At 32.4% G+C, this 11,400-nt stretch overlaps 2 protein-coding genes across 3 annotated transcripts; one reads left to right on the top strand and one right to left on the bottom strand.

Annotated features, from left to right (window-relative positions):
- The first annotated feature begins 392 nt into the window (after positions 1–392).
- Positions 393–3,034, top strand: LOC122032915 (40S ribosomal protein S11-like). Its single transcript, XM_042592229.1, has 6 exons — positions 393–563; positions 972–1,012; positions 1,107–1,207; positions 1,959–2,103; positions 2,191–2,280; positions 2,792–3,034. The coding sequence occupies exons 1-6, from the start codon at positions 552–554 to the stop codon at positions 2,883–2,885; spliced, it is 483 nt and encodes a 160-aa protein (XP_042448163.1). The 5' UTR covers positions 393–551; the 3' UTR covers positions 2,886–3,034.
- Positions 3,035–3,647: 613 nt separating this feature from the next.
- On the bottom strand, positions 3,648–6,873 carry LOC122032492 (probable protein phosphatase 2C 27). 2 transcript variants are annotated; one of them, XM_042591781.1, is made up of 4 exons: positions 6,646–6,873; positions 5,201–5,398; positions 4,478–4,692; positions 3,648–4,391 (listed from the first exon to the last, which is right to left on the bottom strand). In XM_042591781.1, the coding sequence occupies exons 1-4, from the start codon at positions 6,727–6,729 to the stop codon at positions 3,809–3,811; spliced, it is 1,080 nt and encodes a 359-aa protein (XP_042447715.1). In that variant the 5' UTR covers positions 6,730–6,873; the 3' UTR covers positions 3,648–3,808. The 2 variants fall into 2 exon arrangements, with proteins under 2 accessions (XP_042447715.1, XP_042447716.1); XM_042591782.1 differs by having other exon boundaries at positions 3,648–4,388; positions 6,646–6,871.
- Positions 6,874–11,400: the final 4,527 nt, after the last annotated feature.

The raw sequence follows: 11,400 nt of genomic DNA, 5'->3' as shown, positions 1-11,400 counted from the left end.
AGGCCACCCTTGGATAGGCGCCTAGTAGCCTGGCTACTTGCCCACTATTAGCGCCCTCCGACCACTCATCCCGACTTAAACTATAACCTAGGAGGACAATGAACCCAATAAACAAATCATAACTTATTATGATTGGATCATATCCCCAATCCGATTATAATTATAAATGATTCATACTCTTTTTTTTTTTTTTTTTTTTTTTTTTAAAAGACTAAAGGATCTGGTCTATGTGAACTATCTCCCTGGTCCATAAAAAGTGACCAAAGGTTCCAGTTTCGCGGACCATAGGATCTAAACTCTCTCCTCCTTCAAAGAATGGGCCTTTTTGTTATTGGGCCGTTAATTGACGTGATTTTAAATGGGCCATGAATCAATCAGCGATGCCCGCCTATAAATACTAGGAACTCGTTGCGGTCGTCCACGCTGCGCGGCGCTCTCGCTAGGGTTTCGATTCGACGGCGACGCAGGAACTCCGCATCCAATTGATCTCATCTTCTTACCGGGCTGTCTTGCAATCCTCGTTTGCAAAGTTCCTTCTTCTTTGATCGACCATGGCGGAACAGGTCGGTTCTCGTTGGTGCCTTATGGCCTGTTGTCTACTGTGGATTTCACTTCTCGTCAAAGTTCAATATATCTGTCTCTTGTTTATTGTTTTAGAAGCACTCGATGGTCCATTAGGGTTTCATTGTGCCAATATGGCCCCTTTCTGATGCGCTTTAGAATGATGCTCGGGATTTTAACTTCTTTGCTTCCGGCTTGCCTTAGATTTAAGTGGAAGAGTGGTTATGGAGTTTTGCTTTCCGAGTTATCGCTAATTACCTATCTGATGCGCTTCACTATCGATTATATTTTACTTCACCGCTGCTCTTTTACCTTCAGCATGGTTGATCAAAGCCGTTATGTAGAGCCATTTTCGGTCATGTTTGGCATTTTCTAATGTTTTTTTGTTTGTGCATTGCTGCGTTCTACAGACAGAGAGAGCATTCTTGAAGCAGCCAAAGGTGTTTCTGAGGTCCGTACATGGATGCTAGCAAGTTCATTCATTTATTTATTTAATAAAAAATATTTTTGAGGACTTATCATTGGTACAATCCGTTAATTTATAGTTCAAAAACATCTGGCAAGGGGAAGAAGCCTGGAAAGGGTGGGAATAGATTTTGGAAGAATGTTGGTCTTGGCTTCAAGACACCAAGAGAAGCCATTGAAGGTATGGATTCTAACAACCTTCTTTCCTTGAAGTATTTGATATGCTGTTATATTATTGCAGTGCCCTTCTACTATCTACAATTTATTTATGTCAACATCTGTAGGCCATCTACCGTAAGAGATTTTGATCTGATTTTAACTTCTGATCAATCTCAATGATACATAACCTACCTGTACTACTTTAAACAGAAATGCATTACGTTTTTTGATGAAATTTGTGTCATTATTTTTTACTGTTATCCTATTGTTCATATTTTAGTATTTTAGCTTGTCAGTCTACCTAGTTCTGGTAATTGTATTTTATCTAGTATGATTGTTACTAAACTCTGCAATAGGATTACAAATTCTCCTAACCTAAACTTGTTCAACCTTGTTGAATCTAACTCTCTAAAAGAAATCTTATAACTTGAACCCTAAATTCTCTCTCTACCATCCCTATTGTTGAGTTTTTTTTTCTCATTCTTATGAAGATTACCAACTATTAAACTCTCGGTCCCTTGAATACTCTATCTCATTCCTAGTGCCGAAATTATTTTATTCTTAGGAGGTGTTTGCCAACTCTTAGTAGTTCTGCTAAATCGCTTCTCCTCTCTCCTTCATGAATGTGTTCTGTTATTAGGTGCTCTTCTCCAATGGTTGCATTGTGTCTTAGAACTTAAGATGACAATCTTATCTTAAATGCCTCTATGAATTCCAGTGATGTGTGAACCTTCTTACTGCTTTCTCACTGAAGCATAATCCCTTGTTTGCAGGGACCTACATTGATAAGAAATGCCCATTCACTGGAACTGTATCAATTCGTGGTCGCATCATAGCAGGCACTTGCCACAGCGCTAAGATGAACAGAACCATCATCGTACGCCGGAACTACCTTCACTATGTGAAGAAATATCAAAGGCAAGAAGGGAACTAAACTGCCATGACAGTATTTTTTTTATGTTTGCTTTATTTTTAGCACTAAAGATGGCAATTTCTTGGCTGTAGATATGAGAAGAGACACTCCAATATCCCTGCACACATTTCCCCTTGTTTTCGTGTAAAGGAAGGTGACCATGTCATAATTGGTCAGTGCAGGTAATTCTCGGCTTCTCATTTTTTGATGAAACTGCAATATATTTAGGGGCCAGTTGGATGATTAGAGAAGGACAATGTTTTCCATCCTTGGCCTGATCTAAATCTCTACTCTTCCCTCTTCCTTATTTTGAACAAGATTCCCTCTACCTCTGCTAGGCCTAGCTCTACTGGCTCGATCCTCAACCCAATCTAGCTTTGTTCGTCTGATTGGGCTTCAACTTTGCTTGCTCGAGCCGCCTCTATCATGATCCCCACTCTTTTGCCAGGTTGAGTTTTACGCCAATTGAGCTGTCTCAATCTTGATCCCTACCGTCTTTCCCTAAACGAGTTTCGCCATGATCTCAGAGGGCCATCAGGCCCATCACCTTGAGAAAAACCATTCGAGCTTAATGATTACTATCCATCAAAATTGATGTCTTCAAATTTAGAAAGTATCAGAAATTTAGAATGCATTTCAATGACTTACTTCTTGTTATAATTCCATTAACTCTGAATATTATCTTCTATTCAGGCCACTTTCCAAGACTGTTCGTTTTAACGTGCTAAAAGTTATTCCTGCTGGATCGACAAGCAGTCGTGGCAAGAAGGGATTCACTGCGGTTTGAGTTCTGAATTTCCTTTACGAAATTTTCCATTTCAAAGTGAACTTATTTTTCGAATCATGTTATTCTTATGAGTTACAACAAGAATGCTTGTTTACTTTCCATTTGTCTGAGACAATAGTTTTTGGAATAGAACTCCATAATTCATATTATAATGATGCATTTGATTTCTCTATTTAAATAAATGTGGAATGAATTAATTATTTGTGTGATTAGAATAGATGATAAATAAATAAAATTTTATTCAAAATTACAAATATAATTTAATATTTTTTTTCTTCCCTTCAATAAAAATAAATGATCAAAACTAAAACTCTTTTTTTCTTTTAGTCCAAAGAAAATACAACTAAGGAAAATGTTTTCAGTTTTTTCGTATGATTTGTTTTTTTAGTATAAATTATAATTTTTTTGGGGTGCAATTTTTTATTTATTATTAAAAGAGTGCCTCATCTCTCCTTTTTATATTTTATTTTTTAAAATTGTTTTTATTTTATAGATTTATTGTATTGATACTTCATCCCTAGTTAATAATAATTAATATTATATTATAGCAGCACTTGGATTCTAATTTACACTAATATCAATTATAGTTTATAGTTTTTTACGGGATTATAAGTTCTATAATTATATAGTTATATTAATTATAATAATTTTATAATAGCTATGAAATTATAGTAGTTATGATTTTGTAATAACTATCATATCATAGTTGTTATAATAGGCAATTGTTTTTGTAGCTATAATAGGCAATTGTTATGAAATGGATTTCATACAACATTTGTTTTCTTTATGTGTGAATGTCAATGTTTACAATGTTGTTACAAGAATGAGACTGGCCTATCGACCCATCAGGCTTTTTATTTCTCTGGTCCCGGAGATACGATACACTTTGCCGTATAAATAGGTTGTTACGAAGCAATGTAACTCTAGTTATCTTTAGTAGATGGCTTCTCTTCTAACAAGCTCTTGAGGCTGTTAAGTCCCTCAGCGGATATGGTCTTTTGTAACCTACCCCGATGTGCGATACGCATGGGAGGATCGGCATGGAAGCACAACATAACGACTGTGAGATTGTCGTCCGCGCCTCGCTTTAATGCTTCCTCAATGATATCCTTGCAGCATGCCTTGACATCGTTGTGCTGTTGCAATCGTCGCCTTGCAAAATCCACTGCATTTTGGCTCGAGAAGACGTCCCATAGGCCATCACTACCGATGATCAAGAACTCGTCCTCTTTTGATAGCGTAATGTGGTTCAACTCTGGTTCGGCAATGAGTGGCCCTCCCGGTTGCCCGGGCACTTTCATACCTTCAAGATGCCAATCTCCTAGTGCTCGAGTGACGCCTAGTTGTCCATTTAAGTAGCCATCATCAATGAAACCACCGAGGGATTCAACACGGTGCCTCTCCCTTGCACAGCAGGGTCTGTGGTCCTTGGACATTTCGATAGCCACACCAAGTCGCGAAAGGACTGCACGACAATCACCTGCATTCGCGACCAATAGCGATCTGCTGAAATTGACTTCCCTCAGTTACAGTTGCTCGAACCAAGACACATATACAAAAGTTGGGAGGGATGTGCTTCGTTTAGCAGTTACCTTCCGAAAATCATTGCGACTAGAGCCGTAGTGCCTGAAGGAGGAAGAGATGCCTGAGGAGAGCATGTCTTTGCGAACTGCAAATCGGTTTGCAGAAATGATCGGACAATAACTTTTTCAAGTTTGAGTGGGAAGTCAGAATCTTCAGCGATGATCCTCGGTAGGTTATCGCATACGAAATGTGCAGCATCTTTCCCACCATGCCCATCAAACACCTAAAAGAAACAGAACAGTCAGACGATATCCAAGTCATTGAACAATAACACAAACCATTTTTACAAGAAAAATATAGAACCACCACGTTAACGACCCTCCTACAATGACCCCATGTTATATGGAGGGATGTTCAATAGGTGCATAGGTGACAAACGCATGGCGGGGTGTGATGAAATCCCTAGGATTTGACCCTCTGCTCAATCCGGACAGAATATCATGCGCTTACCATTTATGTCAAGCCCGGGGGCACAAATACGGCCGTAAGAGGCAGGCAGTTAAATGTTAAATCTCATCTGGTGTGAAATGAGTTGCAGTCATATTCAAAAAGAAGATCTTTTGCTTTGACAAATCAAAACATCTTTGAAAATGACATGTTTGTCAATCTTAAATCAAATAGGAACAGACAAACTAGAAAGATTTTGAAGTTGATGTGTGACCTAATCAATAAGTCTTTGTTTCTAATACCACTAAAGCATAAAACACATGAACAAATCAAATTAAAGTTACCCCGTAGAATGAAACCGCCTCCGCATCAAGAGAGCGACGCCTAAACTTTTTCGCTAGATCACTGATGCATACATGAGTATCTTCCATGTGCTCTCGAGCTCCAATATTAAACCATTCCCCAGAACGAACGATCGGGACAAAGTTCATAACCGGATTGAGATCGTCAATGGAGACTGTATTCTCACAAATCCTCTCCATCTGAACAAAACTAGAGATTGTTAGCTTTACAGCCAAAGACAAGCAAACTAGTTGAAACCACAAAAGAAAAATCTCAGTAAAAAGCAGAAATTTTTTTTGATCAAGTTGAGAAGTAGATCTGAACTGAGAAGATTCATAAATGCCAATGTATCTGTTGCCCAATTCATTAACATTTCCAAATAAGAAAGAGATTTCTCAAGCTTAAACTGAAAGTTAATTAGCTCATTAAAGCTGAAACTTGCAGTTAATCCTAACTTAAGTGTCCATTATGGCTTAAAGCCAAAACTGAATTCATCACAAATAGTGTCCATAATAAGAAGGGAGGGCAAAAAAACCAGTTTAACAGTAAAAGTCTAGAAGGTATAACAATTTATAGGGGGTAAAACAACAACAATAGAACTATAGTGGTATTCTGAAAAATCAATAAAAGTCTAAAAGGCAATACAATTTTCGGTAGAAGTAGATACATAGCTCAGCCAAACAAAGTTAGATTATTATTATTATTAAATGATTAATATTCTTCCAGTTTGGTGGAAGAATAGTTGAATATTAAATGTAGAACACATTTATCTTGCACATGAAAGAGCACAATCTGAACACTGAACCAACAAAGTCAAGGTCAAGTAGCTGAGCAATTATTTGGACACTGATTTTATCATATCCATTTTTTATTAAAAAAAGACAGTGATGATGTAGACCTGTTATTATTTATTTTAACAATTGATCATGAGGAGAAGAAGAAGAATCAGTAGCAAGATAGCTACCAAATAGTACAATCTGAAATGGAAGTTCAAGAAGACAATGAAGATTCAATTTTTAAGGAATTGAGAGTTTACTCTTCTTTTTTTTCACTGAGAAACAATCGGCAGAAAATGTTCAGTATTTCCTAATTGAATAAAAAAGAACAAAATCTATCTAGACAAGAAAAACTAGATTTGATAAAAAATCAAACCGCAAATTTCTGTGTTCATCACGCAGAAAGTTCTCCTAGAAGACAGAAGAGCCAAAACAATAAGAGAGCAAGAATCAAAGTTCCCAACACCCTCAACTCAACCAGAAGAACAAAAGAAACAACTTTTCAGCTAAAACCCACTTAAATTCAACTCCAATCGGCCGAACTGTTAACAAATACAAAGAATCCAAGTTCGAAGAACCAAAAAAACAAGCTCACCCGAAACCAACCACAAAAGGGGGACATTTCTGAAAGCCCGTTCGTTGATAAAACAGAACAAAACTAGAACACTCACAGGCGAACTGGCGAAGCTCGAGGGGGATCCCAACTTTTGGATCTCTTCGGCCTCCTCCCCTCCGATCTCATCCTTCACGCACATGGCGGCTCCGATTCGGGAGGAGGGAAGGGGGGAACGGAGAGAAACGGAAGCGCAGGGGAGGAGAGCAAGATTCCGTGAAGAAGAAGGAGTGGGCGAGAGAGGCCAAACGGGGGCAACTGGAGGAGGAAGGGGGATGCGGTGGAGGGTTTAAAAAGCCAGATAGGCGCAGATTTTTTTTTCTGCGGAGAAAAAGCGTGGCTGGAAAACGAGAGTAGAAGCGGTTGTACTAAATAATAACTTTATTATTATTATTATTATTATATAAAGTTATTATTTTATAAAATTAAAATTAAAATATGTAAAAATATATTTTATTTATATTATTTATAAAAATAAAAATATATAATTGTTTTATAATTTTAATAGGGGGCAACGGTAGAGTGGTAGTAGAGATCTCAAAAATGAACCTAAGTTGATCCCAAAAACTTTAAATTTGTATTGAGAGTTTTTGGATTTGGATTGGAGATTGGAGGGTTTTTGAATCGGAAATTTTTTAGTCGGATTCGGATTAACCCAGATTAATTCGAATTTAGGTTTTAATGGATTTTAGGGTTAAATCAAATTTTATTTTAAAAATTATGATGTCGTTATATATATAAATATTAATATCAATATTATAATGATAATAATAAAGTAGTGAGAGAAAAATGAAAAATTATAGAGAAAATAATAAAAAAAGGTTATTTTTAATCGGGTTATTCGAATCGGATTTGGGTTGGTTGGATTTGAATTTAGGGGTTTCATGTTATATTTGGACTCGAGTCGAATTTAGATTATGATTTTTTATATATATTTTTTTCAATCCGATCTAAATCTGATATGACCTATATAAATTGACATCCCTAATAGTAGAGTGTCTTCGTAATTTATAAAAATTTAAGAATTGAATTTCATCGATAAATTAACAATGACTAATTTTAATAGATAATTTTATATTTATATTTATATTTATATTTATATACTCCATGTGCACCTAAGCGATCCCACGCCTAGATTGAATCCAGCCGCTTGTATCAAATTTTTAATTTTAAATACTATAAATCAAAAAGAAAGCTTGAATCTAAAAGGAAAATCTTATTACCTTTAAATCTATTATAATTCAACCTCTAAATCTTAAACCCAAAATACATATAATATACTTTGTACGCATTTAAAATTTTTAATTTTGAACACTATAATCGAAAAGAAAAGTCTGAACCTTATAGAAAAAATTTTATTGACTCAAATTCATTATAACCAAGCTCTTAAATCTTAAAATTTTGAACCTTAAATATATATAATATATCTTTCAATTTTTTTTTAAAAAATATTTTTTGTTTGAATTCATGTGCTTGGATTCAATTTAGATACCTAAATTCAACCCCAGACATCTGGATTCAATTAAGGAGCTCGAGATATGTAGAGTCGTGTGACAACAAGTATATGATATATATATATATATATATATACTCATATATTATTTAAAATAATTACAATTTTTATCTTAATTTGACTTAACAAATTATAGAAAAAATGATTAATAATTTTATTGTTGACAAGTTACAATCCTCAACTTCCAATTCTGATTATTGATATGTTTGAATGAAACTTGTCCTACACAAATCAATTTACGTTTTTTTTATAAACTTTTTAATGATAAACAAGTTTATTATTAAAGATTTATTATTATTAGTAATGATGCACACGTGTTGCGTGCGTAATTAAACAATAGTGCAATGTAAAAAGGGACTTTCCTTTAAAATAGTTGATTGCGTGTGTAATTAAATAATATTATTTAATGATAATATGTTATCTAAATTAATTTAATTTTTTATATTAAATATTAAATTGATCAAAATAAATATTAAATTGATAAGAACAAATATTATATTTAATCCTAGCTAGAAGGTCACTTATAAATTAGATAAGAGTATGTTTCATGTAATAGTATAATGAATTAGTTTAATATCATACTTGATCTTAGCTAAAAAAAAAATGAAAAAAGTATACTTTTTAAGAAGTTTTTTCGCTTGTAATGTTAGTCATTATAAGATATAGTAATAAAGTGAATAAGAGAAAATTACTGATGAGAAAAATTCTCAATAATACGTCGTAATTGAGTTTCGAATTCTAGATTTCTGATAGATTAATGAGAAAAATTATCAATACCACACCATAGTTGAGTTTCGAACTCTAAATTCCCGATGATTAATAAGAAAAATTTTAAATAATATCATAAAGCTAAGCTTGAACTATAAATTCCTAATTGATACTTTTGTGAAAATTATTAATAAATCTTTAAATTATTTTTTATATTAAAAGGAAAAAAAGATATTAACTTAATTTAATTTTAGTCTTCATAGTTAGCTAATAAAAGTTCATATTGTTGATAAAATAGTAAAATTAGCATTTTACTAAATACACTTTTAATTATTTCAAATGATCAATTATTTGGGGAAAAACTATTTTTTTCAATATTAAAATCTCAAAATTATCCTTATTCTACTATTATTATAATAACTACAGTCATCACTTCTGCGGCCTAACAAAATATTACTCCAACTTAAGATTGTTAAGTCAGCATTTTACTAACTGCTTAAGGGTGTTTTGATATTGTCTAAATCAACCATCCAATTTTCATAACACCCAGATCATATATAATATTCTTGAAATAGCCCTCCTCCATACCTCAATTAATTTCGTCCAAAATTGATTGATAAATTTAGAAAATTTCGAATAATTTTAAAACAAAACTAATTCTACCCTTTTAATGTTTATATGCCCTCATATTTAAATTTGATAGCGTAAATAATTAAAAGTAAATGAATTAAATTGTGGATGTATCTCTAAATTTTTACTCTACTAATTCAATTCACTGTTCTCTCATTTATTATAGTAAAGAAAAGTGAGATCGTTACCTTAGCGACCCCTCGAAAGGGAGTATTTCACACATTTTGGAAGGAGACAAATCATAATATTTATCCTAGCGTAGTGAATCTTTACATGAAAAAGCTCTCCAATTATTGTAATAAAAGATAATAGTCCATGCGATCTGGAAAGAAGATAAATCACATGGGGAGCTTGTGACCCTTTATATGAGGTTGGGTGGCCCATGGTGCATTTTGCACATATTGACAATTGACCCTATGATCTATTATAGTAATATCATATGTAAGTACTAATTGTATCTGTCTGAGGCAAACTCTCTCATTTGTTGATAGTAAAAGGTGAAATCATCACTTCGGCGGCTTCTCTAACATGACCCCACTATTTAGAAGGGAGATAAATATAAAAAATTTAATTTAGCAATATTAACACAGGTAAAGACAATCAACAAAATATTGCATATATATGTGATTTAAGTAATACCAAAACTTATTAACACGGTTAATTATATATAAAATATTATTATATCAAGGACGTCTTAAATGAATTTACAATTTAGTAATTTTATATGATAAGGGAGTGTTTTTAGAAAACAATTTCTCTTTCAGAGTAAAGTGGAATATTCTCTTACCAAATTCGAATGCTTTAGGAATAAAAAAGGAAAGCTAATGGCTTGACCGAATCTCGTAGCTTAAAATATAACTAAACAATTCAATGAATTGCCATGGTCAAATTATTATTATTATTTATTTATTTATTTATACTTTTTCTTTACTTTTAAACTTCCTCAAATGGAATAAATACTATTATTTTTTTATTTATACTATTTCATAAAAAAAAATAAAAAAAATATGACGGATAATTCGTGAAGTAAATGAAATATTTTCATAAAAATTCTCATAAATTGAGAATGAAATTTTCATTCGAATAACTCTATGCTATTCAATATATTGAATAGAAAGTTACTCAAATTTCTTATAAAATTTTTATTATAGGATTCATAGTAGTAAATAAATAAACATCTTAAAACAAATGTGAATCCATAGTTTTTTAATAATTCATAAAAGATAGGCTAAATAACTTTCAATCCCCCTGTGATTTCTATCCAAAAATAGTTTGCCTTCCTATATTTAAAAAAATGACACTTAGCCCCCCTATATTTTAAAGAAAAAAGAAAAAAAATAATAAATGATCAAAATAACCCTTACTTTTATTTAAATGTTAAAATTATGACTAAATAATTTTAAACCTTTTTATTTTCCATTCAAAAGCAGTTTCCTTCTTGTATTGAAAAAAATGATACTTAGCCCCCTATGTTTTAAAGAAAAAAAATAGTAAATGACCAAAATAACTTTTTTACTATTCTAAATGTTAAAATTATTCTAATTGAAACATCCTTATTTAAAGTAACCTTAGATTTTTAGACAAAAAGAAAAGTAAAAATTAAAAAATCTCACATAATCATTGAAAGCTTAATCTTAATCATACCTGATTTATATATAGGTCAAAAATTTCACTTGTTCCTAAAAAAACTTTCACAAAATTCATACATGCACCAGTAAAAATTTTATGAGAGTTTTTTTATGAACAAATGAAAATTTTGACCTATATATCAATCAAGTTTAATTAAGATTAAGCTTTCAATGATTATGTGAGATTTTTTATATTTTACTTTTTTTTTGTCTAAAAATCTAATATTACTTTAAATAAGGATATTTTAATTAGAATAATTTTAACTTTTAGAATAGTAAAGGAGTTATTTTGGTCATTTACTTTTTTTTTCTTTTTTTCTTTAAAACATAGGGG

The sequence above is a fragment of the Zingiber officinale genome, chromosome 11A (assembly GCF_018446385.1).
Source record: "Zingiber officinale cultivar Zhangliang chromosome 11A, Zo_v1.1, whole genome shotgun sequence".
NCBI lineage: Eukaryota > Viridiplantae > Streptophyta > Magnoliopsida > Zingiberales > Zingiberaceae > Zingiber > Zingiber officinale.
This window is presented reverse-complemented; position numbering and strand designations above follow the sequence as displayed.